Here is a 16,491-nt window from a genome sequence, read left to right on the forward strand (position 1 = left end):
AATTGGAAGTGGTCAAACAAGAGATAGCAGAGTGAATGTCGACATTCTAGGAATCAGCGAACTGAAATGGGTGAATTAACTCAGATGACCATTATATCTACTATTGCGGGCAGGAATCCCTCAGAAGAAATGGAGGAGCCATCATGGTCAACAAAAGAGTCCAAAATGCAGTACTTGGATGCAATCTCAAAAATGACAGAATGATCTCTGTTCGTTTCCAAGGCAAACCATTCACTATCACAGTAATCCAAGTCTATGCCCCAACCAGTAACGCTGAAGAAGGTGAAGTTGAATGGTTCTATGAAGACCTCCAAGACCTTTTAGAACTAACACCCAAAAAAGATGTCCTTTTCATTCTAGGGGACTGGAATGCAAAAGTAGGAAGTCAGGAAACACCTAGAGTAACAGGCAAATTTGGCCTTGGAGTACAGAATGAAGAGGGGCAAAAGCTAATAGGGTTTTGCCAAGAAAATGCACTGATCATAACAAACACCCTCTTCCAACAACACAAGAAAAGACTCTACACATGGACATCACCAGATGGTCAACACCAAAATCAGATTGATTATATTCTTTGCAGCCAAAGATGGAGAAGCTCTATACAGTCATCAAAAACAAGACCCAGAGCTGACTGTGGCTCAGACCATGAACTCCTTATTGCCAAATTCAGACTTAAATTGAAGAAAGTAGGGAAAACCACTAGACCATTCAGGTATGACCTAAATCAAATCCCTTATGATTATACAGTGGAAGTAAGAAATAGATTTAAGGGCCTAGATCTGATAGATAGAGTGCCTGATGAACTGTGGAATGAGGTTCATGACATTGTACAGGAGACAGGGATCAAGACCATCCCCATGGAAAAGAAATGCAAAAAAGCAAAATGGCTGTCTGGGGAGGCCTTACAAATAGCTGTGAAAAGAAGAGAAGCGAAAAGCAAAGGAGAAAAGGAAAGATATAAACATCTGAATGCAGAGTTCCAAAGAATACCAAGAAGAGATAAGACAGCCTTCTTCAGCAATTGATGCAAAGAAATAGAGGAAAACAACAGAATGGGAAAGACTAGAGATCTCTTCAAAAAAATCAGAGATACTAAAGGAACATTTCATGCAAAGATGGGCTCGATAAAGGACAGAAATGGTATGGACCTAACAGAAGCAGGAGATATTAAGAAGAGATGGCAAGAATACACAGAAGAACTGTACAAAAAAGATCTTCACAACCCAGATAATCACGATGGTGTGATCACTGACCTAGAGCCAGACATCCTGGAATGTGAAGTCAAGTGGGCCTTAGAAAGCACCACTACTAACAAAGCTAGTGGAGGTGATGGAATTCCAGTTGAGCTATTCCAAATCCTGAAAGATGATGCTGTGAAAGTGCTGCACTCAATATGCCAGCAAATTTGGAAAACTCAGCCGTGGCCACAGGACTGGAAAAGGTGAGTTTTCATTCCAATCCCAAAGAAAGGCAATGCCAAAGAATGCTCAAACTACCACACAATTGCAGTCATCTCACACGCTAGTAAAGCAGTACTCAAAATTCTCCAAGCCAGGCTTCAGCAATATGTGAACCGTGAACTTCCTGATGTTCAAGCTGGTTTTAGAAAAGCAGAGGAACCAGAGATCAAATTGCCAACATCTGCGGGATCATTGAAAAAGCAAGAGAGTTCCAGAAAAACATCTGTTTCTGCTTTATTGACTATGCCAAAGCCTTTGACTGTGTGGATCACAAGAAACTGTGGAAAATTCTGAAAGAGATGGAATACCAGACCACCTGACCTGCCTCTTGAGAAATTTGTACGCAGGTCAGGAAGCAACAGTTAGAACTGGACATGGAACAACAGACTGGTTCCAAATAGGAAAAGGAGTACGTCAAGGCTGTATATTGTCACCCTGCTTATTAAACTTCTATGCAGAGTACATCATGAGAAACGCTGGACTGGAGGAAGCACAAGCTGAAATCAAGATTGCCGGGAGAAATATCAATAACCTCAGATATGCAGATGACACCACCCTTATGGCAGAAAGTGAAGAGGAACTAAAAAGCCTCTTGATGAAAGTGGAGAGGGAAAAAGTTGGCTTAAAGCTCAACATTCAGAAAATGAAGATCATGGCATCTGGTCCCATCACTTCATGGGAAATAGATGAGGAAACAGTGTCAGACTTTATTTTTCTGGGCTTCAAAATCACTGCAGATGGTGACTGCAATGAAATTAAAAGACACTTACTCCTTGGAAGGAAAGTTATGACCAACCCTGATAGCATATTCAAAAGCAGAGACATTACTTTGCCAACAAGGGTCGTCTAGTCAAGGCTATAGTTTTTCCTGTGGTCATGTATGGATGTGAGAGTTGGACTGTGAAGAAGGCTGAACACTGAAGAATTGATGCTTTTGAACTGTGGTGTTGGAGAAGACTCTTGAGAGTCCCTTGGACTGCAAGGAGATCCAACCAGTCCATCCTAAAGGAGATCAGCCCTGGGATTTCTTTGGAAGGAATGATGCCAAAGCTGAAACTCCAGTACTTTGGCCACCTGATGCGAAGAGTTGACTCACTGGAAAAGACTCTGATGCTGGGAGGGATTGGGGGCAGGAGGAGAAGGGGACAACAGAGGATGAGATGGCTGGATGGCATCACTGACTCAATGGACGTGAGTCTGAGTGAACTCCGAGAGTTGGTGATGGACAAGGAGGCCTGGCATGCTGCGATTCATGGGGTTGCAAAGAAGTCGAACACAACTGAGCCACTGATCTGATCTGATCTGATCTTCCCTAAGTATGGCTTTTTAGCCCTATTTTTATAGTTTCTTATGATATTCCAAAAACAATTTAATCATACATGTGTCCCTAATTTGTTTCATGTTAATTACATACTATTTCCTCCATGGCTTTTAACTCTGTCTTATCTGATACACAACATAAAGAAGAATTCCTTTTTGTAAATAAAGTGATTCCTTGATGTACGGAAGAATCTTGGGTCCAGGAAAAATTGAGTTATGTCTGAAATTCTGTTGTTAAGTCATTATCATAATAGTATTCAGTTAAAAATTGAAGAAGCTTCAGGTATGAATTTTAGCTCAGTATTCCCAAGAGGCTTCAGTTCCGAAAGTAACTACATCAAAGTTGTTATTAAGCTTGTTTCTACAATTTGCTCTTCCTATCCTGAGTTAATTTTGACAATAAGAAGAAGTAATTGTGTACATATTAAATGTACAGAACAACTGGTTTTTGCAATGAACTTTGCAGCTCATTAACTACTTGATGGTAAGTTACTCTATCAATACTTTAATAATGTATTGATTTTTGTGTTAGCTTACTTATTCCCACAGTGGTAGTAGATGGAGAAGCAATTTACTTGAAACAAAAGGATACAAACTTTACCAGGAATATATATGTGAATGTGAGTGTGTGTGTGTGTGTGTGTGTGTGTACCTTCATTCCATTATTTATTTCACATCAGTTCTTTCAGTGCCATTAGTTCAATGTCATTCTACATAGGCACATTTTTGTAAATTCTCGTAATATAAGTAGCAGACAAGAACCAGAATGTCTTCTCTTGTGCATCTTAAATTTATATCAGGCAGGCTTGACGATAAACCAGGAAAATGTAATAATAACTGACACTTTAAAAATATGCATGCTGTGTTGCAGTTACCACTTGAAGTGAGGTACAGGCATTCTAGGAGAAATATCAGTAAACTGTGAGGGGCAGAAGTAGTATAAGCACGTTTTAGGGTTGCTTTCTAATAAAATGGCATTATAGTTGAGATTTGAGGTGAGCGATATTTAAACACATTTGCAGAGAAATAATAGACAGCTCTAACCAATGCAGTCCATTGGAGAAGGGAATGGCAAACCACTTCAGTATTCTTGCCTTGAGAACCCAATGAACAGTATGAAAAGGCAGAATGATAGGATTCTGAAAGAGGAACTCCCCAGGTCAGTAGGTGCCCAATATGCTACTGGAGATCAGTGGAGAAATAACTCCAGAAAGAAGGAAGGGATGATGCCAAAGCAAAATCAACAGCTGGTTGTGGATGTGACTGGTGATACAAGCAAGGTCCGATGCTGTAAAGAGCAATATTGCATAGGAACCCGGAATGTCGGGTCCATGAATCAAGGCAAATTGGAAGTGGTCAGACAGGAGATGGCAAGAGTGAACGTCGACATTCTAGGAATCAGCGAACTAAAATGGACTGGAAGGGGTGAATTTAGCTCAGATGACTATTTTATCTGCTACTGTGGGCAGGAATCCCTTAGAAGAAATGGAGTAGCCAAAATAGTCAACAAACGAGTCCAAATTGCAGTACTTGGATGCAATCTCAAAAATGACAGAATGATCTCTGTTTCCAAGGCAAACCATTCAATATCACAGTAATCCAAGTCTATGCCCCAACCAGTAATGCTGAAGAAGCTGAAGTTGAATGGTTCTATGAAGACCTACAAGACCTTTTAGAACTAACACCCCAAAAAGATGTCCTTTTCATTCTAGGGGACTGGAATGCAAAAGTAGGAAGTCAGGAAACACCTAGAGTAACAGGCAAATTTGGCCTTGGAGTACAGAATGAAGAGGGGCAAAAGCTAATAGACTTTTGCCAAGATAACGCACTGGTCATAGCAAACACCCACTTCCAACAACACAAGAGAAGACTCTACACATGGACATCACCAGATGGTCAACACCGAAATCAGATTGATTATATTCTTTGCAGCCAAAGATGAAGAAGCTCTATACAGTCAGCAAAAACAAGACCGGGAGCTGACTATGCCTCAGATCATGAATTCCATGTTGCCAAATTCAGACTTAAATTGAAGAAAGTGGGGAAAATCACTAAACCATTCAGGTATGACCTAATCAAATCCCTTATGATTATACAGTGGAAGTGAGAAATAGATTTAAGGGATTAGATCTGATAGAGTGCCTGATGAACTACAGACAGAAGTTCGTGATACTGTACAGCAGATAGGGATCAAGACCATCCCCAGGAAAAAGAAATGGAAAAAGGCAAAATGGCTGTCTAAGGAGGCCTTACAAATAGCTGTGTAAAGAAGAGAAGTGAATGGCAAAGGAGAAAAGGAAAGATATACCCACTCGAAAGCAGAATTCCAAAGAATAGCAAGGAGAGATAAGAAAACCTTCCTCGGTGATCAATGCAAAGAAATAGAGGAAAACAATAGAATGGGAAAGGCTAGAGATCTCTTGAAGAAAATCAGAGATACCAAGGGAACATTTCATGCAAAGATGGGCTCAATAAAGGACAGAAATGCTATGGACCTGATAGAAGGAGAAGATATTAAGAAGAGGTGGCAAGAATACACAGAAGAACTGTACAAAAAAGATCTTCATGACCCAGATAATCACGATGGTGTGGTCACTCACCTAGAGCCAGACATCCTGGAATGTGAAGTTAAGTGGGCTTTAGGAAGCATCACTACTAACAAAGCTAGTGGAGGTGATGAAATTCCAGTTGAGCTATTCCAAATCCTGAAAGATGATGCTGTGAAAGTGCTGCCCTCAATATGCCAGCAAATTTGGAAAACTCAGCAGTGGCCAGAGGACTGGAAAAGGTCAGTTTTCATTCCAATCCCAAAGAAAGGCAATGCCAAAGAATGCTCAAACTACCACACAGTTGCACTCATCTCACACGCTAGTAAAGCAGTACTCAAAATTCTCCAAGCTAGTCTTCAGCAGTACGTGAACCATGAACTTGCAGATGTTCAAGCTGGATTTAGAAAAGGAAGAGGAACCAGAGATCAAATTGCCAACATCTGCTGGATTGTGGAAAAAGCAAGAGAGTTCCAGAAAAACATCTATTTCTGCTTTATTGACTATGCAAAACCTTGTGTGGATCACAAGAAACTGTGGAAAATTCTGAAAGAGATGGGAATACCAGACCACCTGACCTGCCTCTTGAGAAACCCGTATGCAGGTCAGGAAGCAACAGTTAGCACTGGACATGAAACAACAGACTGGTTCCAAATAGGAGTACGTCAAGGCTGTATATTGTCACCCTGCTTATTTAACTTCTATGCAGAGTACATCATGAAAAACGCTGGACTGGAAGAAGCACAAGCTGGAATCAAGATTGCGGGGAGAAATATCAATAACCTCAAGTATGCAGATGACCCCACCCTAATGGCAGAAAGTGTAGAAGAACAAAAGAGCCTCTTGATGAAAGTGAAAGAGGAGAGTGAAAAAATTGGCTTAAAGCTCAACATTCAGAAAACGAAGATCATGGCATCTGGTCCCATCACTTCATGGGAAATAGATAGGGAAACAGTGAGAGGCTTTATTTTTTGGGCTCCAAAATCACTGCAGATGATGATTGCAGCCATGAAATTAAAAGATGCTTACTCCTTGGAAGGAAAGTTATGACCAACCTAGACAGCATATTCAGAAGCAGAGACATTACTTTGCCAACAAAGGTCCATCTAGTCAAGGCTATGGTTTTCCCAGTAGTCGTGTATGGACGTGAGAGTTGGACTATAAAGAAAGCTGAGCGCTGTTGAACTGTGGTGTTGGAGAAGACTCTTGAGAGGCCCCTGGACTGCGAGGAGATTGAACCAGTCCATCCTAAAGATCAGTCCTGGCGGTTCATCGGAAGGACTGATGCTGAAGCTGAAACTCCAATACTTTGGCCACCTGATGCGAAGAGCTGACTCAAAAGACCCTGATGCTGGGAAAGATTGAAGGCAGGAGGAGAAGGGGATGACAGAGGATGAGATGGTTGGTTGGCATCACCGACTCACTGCACATGAGTTTGGTTAGGCTCCGGGAGTTGGTGATGGACAGGGAGGCCTAGCGTGCTGTTGTTCATGGGGTCACAAAGAGTAGGACATGACTGAGCGACTCAGCTGACTGAATCAATGTTTAAACAATAGATCAGTCTTATGGACTCTGTGGGAGAGGGAGGGGTGGGGAGATTTGGGAGAATGGCATTGAAACATGTATAATATCATGTATGAAACGAGTCGCCAGTCCAGGTTCGATGCACGATACTGGATGCTTGGAGCTGGTGCACTGGGACGACCCAGAGGGATGGTATGGGGAGGGAGGAGGGAGGAGGGTTCAGGATGGGGAACACAGGTATACCTGTGGCAGATTCATTTCGATATTTGGCAAAACTAATACAATATTGTAAAGTTTAAAGATAAAATAAAATTTAAAAAAAAATAATAAAATTTTAGGGCAGGCACAAGCAATCTTTAAAGATATAGTAGAAGACAACTCACCTGAGGTAAAAAATAAGTTAACTGGTGAACTGAAGCTGTTGACTGGGACCAGGCAAAATTAATGAACAGAGATGATCCCATGTGCAAAATTATTTTCAGATGAAGAAGAGTGTATTACATAGATGCTGAAAAATTTATGTGGCTTTCAAATGAAAAAAAAAAATGGAGGCGGCTTCCTCTTTCATCCGGTCATAAGTCTGTGTGGAGCAGCCCTGCACTGCGCATACAGTTGTGATGGACACAGCCACACCCATCCTCTCATGAATAGAGAAAATGAGCAATAAACAGACGAATGAAACCCAGGAAATAAGAGGATGGTAAATAGTGGTAAGTGCCATGGGGAAATACAACAAAGCGCTGTGATAGTGTGAGCTGGCCGGTGGGCTGCTGTAGATGGCTTGGTGAGAAAGGTGATATCTGAAGAGTGAGACTGAGCTGAGATCTCGGTGCCGGAAAGAAACGGAGGCATGAAGATCTGGAGGAGAGCTCATTTGAAGGTGAGAGAACAGCAAGTGCAAAGGCCTTGGGGAGGGACCAAGCTCAACGTGTTTCCAGAATTAAAAGACCCGTAAAAAGGGGCAAGTGTGGTAGAGAGGAGGCTGAGACCCAGTGGTGCCATGGGAAACCCATTACACTGGGTGCTGTAAAGGAGGGTGTGAATATTGAAGCCCAGCTGGAATTTCCATTCTGTTAATAGGCGTCCTTTCCCAGAAGCGCATTTCCTGATGGTGGACTCCCGATGTAAATAACGAAGACTGGAAGTTGCTTTTCCATGCTGAGTCTAGCTCCATGACATCAGTTTTTTCCTTTTGAGGACAAAAAACAGTTTATGAAAGAGAAACTGCAGACAGTATGCATGAGTTTGAAAGAGAAGAGAGAATGTGAGTAGTGCTTGAAATCACGTAGTGAGATCTTAAAACAACACCGCCTAGAGAAAGGGAAGCCGAGCTAATCACAAACCCCGTGGGACTGCACCAGAACCAAGGAGCTTTTCTGTGGCCTCGGCTCTGATGGCCATCTCACCATTCACTGAGTGCATCCTGCCTAGCTGTGCTCTGCCTCTGACATTCGTGGTCTCTGGTGCAAGTGAGAGACTTGCCTCTTGTGACACAGCCTGTGAGCAAAAGCCCAGGCAGTTCAACTCTGTTTCCTATTTCTAACCAAACAACAATATCCGAACAGAAATGAGGAGAAGCATCATCTCTAACACAGTAGCGTGTCATTCTAGATCACAGTCGATCTTGTTTTGCTGAGAGGACAGCATTGTCCATTTAAGATATTCAAGATTTTCTTGAATATCAAGATGAATATCAGCTTTTTTTTTTTTCATAAAGTTGACATTTCTTTTGTGTAGCCTTACTTGCCAAGTGTTTGTTGGGACTTGAGATCAAGAATCTGTGCATTAGGTGTTCGTCCATTATAGTCGCTCTTATTGCTGTTTGTATGACCTCCATCCCTATATCTAATGTGAGTCTTCTTGACGTCATCAGCTCCTCCAAATGGTCTGTATGCCATGCTTCGCCCCGGGTGACCCAGGAACGATGTAAGACAGAGATCACTGCTTGCCCGCAGGGCCCAGGGGGAGCCTGGCAGCAGGGAACACCACAGTCCACATGGCTGTCTAAGCACTGCTCTCTCTGCCCACCTCTCCCAGGATATATCCTGGGATATTTAGGTGGCAAGAGAAGAGACCCATGTGGGGAGGCCTGAAGAACCAGTCTGCTGTATAGAATCCTAGGCAATAAGAGAGCCACTTTCTCTGGGAACAACTCTATGGGCAGAATGTCTAGAATCTGCATGCGGGACATGCTGAATTTCAAGAGTCACCTCACTCCGAGAAGCCTTAAGCTCTGGCTTCCTCCCAAATAGCTGTGGCTTCCCTAGCTCACAAATAGTTTATCTACTTGTTAAGCGATGAATCATTTTCCCACGAGCAGTGGTGCCTGGTGACAGAGTTGGCGTGTCACCTGATCAGGTTCCAAGAATCCACTTGATGGCCCTTCAGTCAGTTTCCAGATTTTTGCCGTTGTGACGACCACCCTGTACATTCTGGAAAATACCTACAAGTGCTGACTGTCTCTGGGAAGAACTCTCGTAATTGTTCACCTGTCCTTAAGGACTCAGTTTATGAAAAAGCAAGATTAGGAAAGAGCACACAGAAATGGGGTGGACTGAAACCCCTGAGGGCCTTCACCCCCATTAGTGAGAGGGTTTTAAGAATTCCTTACGCATCATTCAGTTAAGTCTTCTAGTCTCCCTGTTAATTCACTTTCATTTGCTTAATTATTTACTGTAATGTCTCCTTAAGGAGAATGATGTCAACTGAAGGGCCCCTAAGGGATGTTCTGTATACACTTGGGTGATGAACCAATTAAAACAGGCAGGGGTTGTTGGTTATTAGGTGTAACATATGTCTGTGAAGAAAATAGAAGGAACCTAGGGGTATTTACACGCAAAGCGGACTTGTGAATTGAAAGGATGAGAAGTCAGTGGATTCCCTGAAACTCTGGGGCGTGGGGATTGTGGGCAGGGAAAAAGCAAAAATCACAGAAAAATTTAATCCATTGTTTTTTATGGTGACAAATTTCAGAATAGAAAAAGAAAACTGAATTATTTGTCCTGAATAATACTGAAGATGAACAGGTTGCCTGCAGGTGACCGGGCTTGTATGTAAGCGTCATGCTCAGTCTGTTTCCAAATTCACTTGTGTGTGGGGGCTGAGCGCTCACTGGGTGGAGGTGCTGTATTATTCAAGGGTTTTAAAATTGTTGTTTTATTTTTACTTATTTATGTTCTGTCATCTTAGCATTTTCCTCCGGATCCTAAGGAGCTTTGCCTTCTGTTTTGAGTTAGTTTGTCCCCTTGATGCACTGACGTGTATTGTGCAAGATAACGCTCCTCCTGGCTTCTCTTCTCCGTGCCCCTTCATTGACCTCGTATGGAATCATCATCAGATTAAACCCTGTGTTTTCAGAGTCCACATCTATAAAATGATCATGCCACAGCTAGTTTGTAAAAGATTCTGAGAGCCTCAGATGAAATACGTTATTGAAAGTAAATACAAAGAATCGTGCAGTGTCTGCCAGAGAGCACGCCTTTGAAATTTGGTCATGCAAATCACTGCCGCAGTGCTCTTTATCTATATGAGGACTGTGCATTTTCCACTCTATTAAAATCAGTATAACCCTTTTAAATACCAGTGAAGTTATGTGCTCGGAAACAGAGCCCCATTAAATGTCCTCTTCTCTTTATGGATGAGGCAGAGTTTACTATTGATGTCTAATGTCTGTGAAGTTTACTTGTGGGTCCAGGTCATAGTCTGAGAGTCCATCAAGACAAAAGCGTAGCTCATCCAGAAGCTGAAAAGACTATTTTAAAAGCTCATTCCCTTTCAACCATTAGAATGAATGATGAAGACCTCGTGTCCCATCCTGTTCCCCACTTTGGTTGAGTGGTCTGATGGGCGCTGAGTGTATTTAATGAGGTATGGGACACGGGGCTAGAAGGTCAGAGGGTCACTGAGAGAGCTCTCCTTTTAGGAGGTCCGGAGATGCGAAGGACTTCATTTTAGTACGTTTAACAAGGAGTCCTCCTGAGTGCTAGAGCCTAATGGAGCCCTTATGCCTCTAGAGAAGCATCTCGCGGTGAAAGCAGTTAAGCGTTGGAATCGATTGTTGAGGGCCCTTTTATAATCTTGGCTAATAGTGATTCTGAAGCAGGTTTGTGTTCTGCCCAGAGGCAAGAGGATGAACCATGAAAATAGGATATTTTAAGTATTAAAATGTACAATCAAAATAAATGCTAAGGGAAGTTTAAGGCCCACGTGTGGTGAGAGCCTAAGTTACTGGGAACAGGCGTGCCTGTCTGCATCGTAACTGAGTTATCACAGTGAGTCTTCAGAGTCCCCTAGTGTCAGACAGGATCAGTATGCATCAGTCACGTTCCTAGGGGGCCTCCTTTCTCCCTGATGCGGAGCTGAGGGAGAAAAGCATTTTCAGAGCCTTCGAGTAGAACATGAAAGATTGCTGTGTTAGAGCAACTGTTCAGTCTCACTTCTGGCAGTCTCTGGGTGCCCAGTAAATATCACTGGGAGAAGAAAACGATTAGGCAGGAGCTTATGTCATTTGTATATGGACTTTCAGTTTGTACTGATAGAACCATTTCTCACCTTCTTTATTTCCCAAATAATTTCCCCAAAGCAGCACCAAAAAAGGGAAAGAAAAGAAACCAGCTATTGGCTTTATATTTGTCTTAGACAGCTATCTACCATCCATCACTGAAATGCATTCTAAACAGTTTTACAACCAGCATTCCAAATTTAATATAAAAATTGCAAATCTACTCACCACCCAAATTGTAAAGCTACCAACCATAGCCACAGGGAGCATTCGGTAAGCCTTAGATAAATTCAGCTGCATCAAGCACTCAGCCTCCTTGAATTTTTAAATAGCAAACAGCTATATAGGCAAAAAATAGAATGCTGCCAGCTCCCTGATCTGGTACGTTATCAGAGGCCCAGGTATCTCACTGTATGGCTTGTATTACACCATTCTATCGGCCTGATAGATAATCTGTATTTAAATCACTGCTTTCAAAAGTGGGTTGGGGAGAGAAAGACATCAATTAGCTAAGAAGCTTTTCCAAGATACGTGAATGCAGGCCCCAAGCTAGGAGATTCTGATTCAGTAATCTGACATGGAATCTGAGGGTGTGTGTAGTTAGGGGAAAAAATAGCCCCAGATGATGCTCTTTGACTCACTGGTTAAGGTGCTGTCTGTCATTTCTTTCATATCCACCATAGGAGCATTATTGACTTTTCATTATTATAGTCATTGTTATAGATCACCAAATCTAAAAGCTGATTTCCAGTGACAAATAATCTTGTCAAAATTAATGACAAGCAAATTTAAACCTAGACAGTGAAAACAGGTTGATAGCCTCTTGGAGCACCAAAGACTATGAAACACAGATTCATACTAGGCTTTCCTATCCAGCAAGGAGACTTCTGTAACTGGGTCGGAACCATTTGCACAGTATGAAACATACGTACTCCAGGGGGCCTTAAAGATTGGGTAGTCCAGTTTTCATTTTAGAAATGAGATATCAAATCCCCAGAGAGAGTTTTGTTCGGAGTCACCTCAAGACTTGGGGCCCAGGCAAGGTTTATGTCTTCTAACTCCTAGGCCTTCTTCTTGGCCCAGAGTCTCCATGACCATGTTCACTCAAGAAGGGGGAGTTTGCAGAGCGCTTCAGACAAGACCAGAAAGAAGAAGGTCTCTTAACCTATGAAGATCTGTTACATAGCGAGACCCCCATGGATGAAAACTAGAAATGGGGTCCCTTCTACCAAATGTCATGGCAATGACAGGTTTCTGTCACGTTCTCAGTCCCTGAAAGGGACAAATTAGTATCACAGTAACAGATGGAAAATACAAGCATTTGAGTTAATTCAACTGCATAATTCTTCTTTAAAATGCAATATGAAATACTCATAGATCTGAAATGTTTCTCACTTTGCAAAATTGTTGCAACATGCATGAATGTCCTCAAATCTGTCTTACCTGGCTCATACCTAAGTAAAATTGATATTGGCTTTGGGAAGGGTAGGATTTTAAATTACAGTCTTTCTACCAAATATAACAAAGTCAGTGCATTCATAAGTACGTTTCTTTTTTTTTTTTTTTGCATTTTTTTTTGCACATTGCATGTGCAATGTGGCATGCAGGATCTTAGTTCCCCAACCAGGGATCGAACCCTGTGCCCTCTCCAGAGTGGAAGCATAGAGTCTTAACCGCTGGACTGCCAGGGAAGTCCTAGTACATTCCCAGCTGTAGTTTTATACCTAGAATCTCACCAAGTTTCTGTTCTTCAGTGATGGTAGGACAGCAGCTTCTGATGGTGGAATGTCCTAATTATAATTGCTGGCTGTTCCATGTGGACCACCAGCAAAAGATTCTCTCTCGTTCATTGGGCAGATCCTTAAGAGAACCTAGAATATGCCAGGCCCTGAGCTACGCACTTAGCATGTGCTCATAAATATTGTGGTTCTCTCGTGTTACCATGTGCTGTGCTGTGCTTAGTTGCTCAGTCATGTCCAACTCTTTGTGACCCCCATGGACTGTAGCCCGCCAGGCTCCTCTGTCTGCGGGGATTCGCCAGGCAAGAATACTGGAGTGGGTTGCCATGCTCTCCTCCAGGGGATCTTCCCAACCCAGGGATCAAACCCAGGTCTCCCACATTGCAGGTGGATTCTTTACCATCTGAGCCACCAGGGAAGTCCAAGAATACTGGTAAGCTGTCTCTTCTCCAGGGGCTCTTCCCAACCCAGGAATCAAACTGAGAGCTCCTGCATTGCAGGTGGATTCTTTACCAGCTGAGCTACCAGGGAGCTACCAGGTACCCTCATGTTACCATATCAGAGGTCTAAAGGAAGCTCATTGCTCCTTTGATTATCTGACTTGTCCTGAAGAGTGGCCACTTCATGCCTCTAATAAGTCAAACTTGGAGGAGAATTGCGTATTTGTTTGTGAGTATATTTCTCAGTGACAGCTGTTCTTATAAGGCCTTGGGAGCTGCTATTAATTTTGAGTAGTCAGAAACGCTTCCCTCTTGTCAGCTGTGAGAATTATGGTAGCTCTTTGATGAGTTTTCATTATTTGCATTTCTCAAAAGCTGGAGAAGCTGACATTTACAGCCATAAACCTGCAGTGTGTGGGTGTTTCAGATGCTGCCAGTTGTCCTGTAGTTTACATCTACCGGCAAGAGTTGGGTTAAAGCTGATTTGACCGTATAGTTTTGCTGTGTAGAATTTTTCCTTGAGTTTTTTTTTTTTTTGGCCATGCCATGTGGCATGTATGGTCTTGGTTCTTCCACCAGGGGTGGAACCCATTCCCCCTGCATTGAAAGTGTGGAGTCTTAACCACTAGACCACCAGGGAAGTCCCATTTCTCTCTAATATTTAAAAAAAACTGGGTACTGTTTAGGTAGCCACATGCTACAGAAGTAAAGAAAATGTCTAGTAAATGAGGAATGACAGTAAAGTACACTTTTATTAGGTGGTAACAAAAGTCAAATGTTTTCCTTTCATTAGTCAGGATTCCATACTTTATTAGTTGTTGTTCTGTTTTCCTTCAGTGATTTATAACCCAGTTTTAGCTGCTTAATTGTTATAAAACCATAAAAGATAGGTGAGGTTTTTTTATTGCTGACTTTAATTTCTTTTCCATATAAAGGCTGCCATTATTTATATCCAAAGAAACAACGATGCCATTTATCAAAACCTGTGCTGTCTGTCGCCTGCAAGACCACCTGGCTAACCTAGAGTGAACTTGGCCAAGAGAGAAAGGCTTCTAATAAAAACAGACTTTTCCATTGCTTTTAATTTGTCTTTTTGATGGCAGCAGCCTGGCCGACCTATCTTATTATAATGTAATAAACATTGAAGTCAGAATTTGAGCAAGATGGCTCTTAGAAGACATTAGGCTCTGTCAGTTCACTGGGAATAAAAAGGGAAAAGCCAACTTGTAGACGAAAATTTCACGCTGAGATCATTTAGAAATATTACAAAGCAGCAGAGAATGCTGACTCTAATACACATAGCTGGCCAACTTGATGAATAAATGGATACTCTGTTTTCATTTTCTCAAAACTGAGATTCACAAATAATTATATAAATGGGCAATGCTAGTATTATAAGGAACCACTGTCTTTTCTTACTCTGTTCATGATTCTTCCCATAGAGTTATTGTTTAGCCTAAAACTTACGGGCTTCCTTCTCAATTATGCAAAATAAAAGTTGATAACTTGGATTTTTAGACTCCACAGTCAGAGAAAAAGAGCAAGACAGATTTCACTGAAAACCAGTAGGCTTCAAAATTATCGATTTCATTTTTTAATGGCTTTTGTTTCAATACATTTATCTTTAGAATAATGTTTTATTTACTGAATTGCAGAATGAGCTTGCCATTATGTTTCTCTTAGGTCAAAGAAATGTGCTATTTTAATCCTCATTTGTTTCCTATGTTTTACTCTGTATAATTAGATTTCACAGTATGCAATGTAGGTAATAGGGCTGTTGCTCAGTTTCCTTCCAGTGTTTTCTAGACCTGTTGTGTGTCTCACAAATATCCACTATATTTGACCTCAATCATCATTTTTAACTTTAACGTACAATTTTCCCATAAGAGCTCAAACGTCTGCATCATTTCCCACTCCTGCTCTAAGGATAATGACTATAGCAGGAAGTGATACCATTTTAAAGGTTCTCTCATGAATACTGCATTCCCGTTTGTTTCTATCCTTTTTCAATTCTACAACCTCTTGAACGGTAACATTTCATTATTATATTGGTCTATTTTCCCATACACATGTTCACCTTATTTAAAATAAGAATGCTATGAAGATTTTACAGGAAGTGAGGTACACTCCTCAAAAGTAATATAGCCCAGTTAAGTATCTCCATGGTATGTAAAAGTGCTTCTCGTAACTCGGCGTGGAGAGATTTTAATCATTAGTACCTGAGATACAGGATTTCAGAGCTCAAAAATGAAATATCTCAGTTCAATTCCTTCATTTTAACAGATGATGAAACTAAGAACTAGAGACATTATACAAGCAGCTCTTTGCTGAGCTGAGACTTGAAATCTGATTGCCCTAAATCTCAGGTTATTAAAGGAAAAAGGCATACAATGTTAATTTAACCGTTTCATTAAATATATACAGAGAATAATCACTTTTTATTGTTCCTCTAAAGATGATGCATGCTCATTTATAAGAGCTTCACATAATACAAGAAGAGAGCAACAGATTACTCAAAATCATTCTCTAAATATAATTAATATTACTGTTTAATGAACATTATTTAAAGTACTAAAATGGATAGGGACAGGTAAAGAGACAAATATGTAGATTGATACAAAGAAATTGAGGTGAGAAGAAAAAGAATAGGAAGAATGAATAAAATTGTAACATCAGGCTCATTCTGTATATGCTATTTTTAAATGGAAACATTAAATTTATTTTACTTGAATTTAACAAAGGGAAAGAAAATCAATTAAAACTGATGAAATTTCTGAGCTTCAAATTAAATTTTTCTCTGCCATACCCTCTAAAATAATATGTGTTTTTAAGAAAAAACAGCATGTCAGGCTTCCCTGTCCGTCACTGTCTCCTGGAGTTTGTTCAAATTCATGTCCTTTGTGTCAGTGATGCTATCTAACTATCTCATCCTCTGCCATCCTCTGCTCCTTTTTTTTTTCA

The 16,491-nt window shown here is 41.2% G+C and overlaps 1 protein-coding gene across 8 annotated transcripts in view; it reads left to right on the forward strand.

Annotated features, from left to right (window-relative positions):
* The window catches only part of KIF16B (kinesin family member 16B), a 305,646-nt gene that overhangs the window by 248,527 nt on the left and 40,628 nt on the right, over positions 1–16,491 (forward strand). For 2 of the 8 annotated variants that reach the window (XM_086335002.1, XM_086335001.1), the window contains exon 25: positions 114–5,287. The exons of 5 other annotated variants lie outside the window; for them this stretch is intronic. In XM_086335002.1, coding sequence (XP_086191128.1) covers positions 114–1,025 — 912 coding nt within the window. In that variant the 3' untranslated portion in view covers positions 1,026–5,287. Of the gene's footprint in view, positions 1–113; positions 5,288–7,332; positions 7,561–16,491 lie in introns of those variants that run through there. One more of the 8 variants, XR_015139975.1, reaches the window with a different exon arrangement.

The sequence above is a fragment of the Bos grunniens genome, chromosome 13 (genome assembly GCF_055505025.1).
Source record: "Bos grunniens cultivar Pamir isolate PY7600 chromosome 13, Bosgru_T2T1.0, whole genome shotgun sequence".
NCBI lineage: Eukaryota > Metazoa > Chordata > Mammalia > Artiodactyla > Bovidae > Bos > Bos grunniens.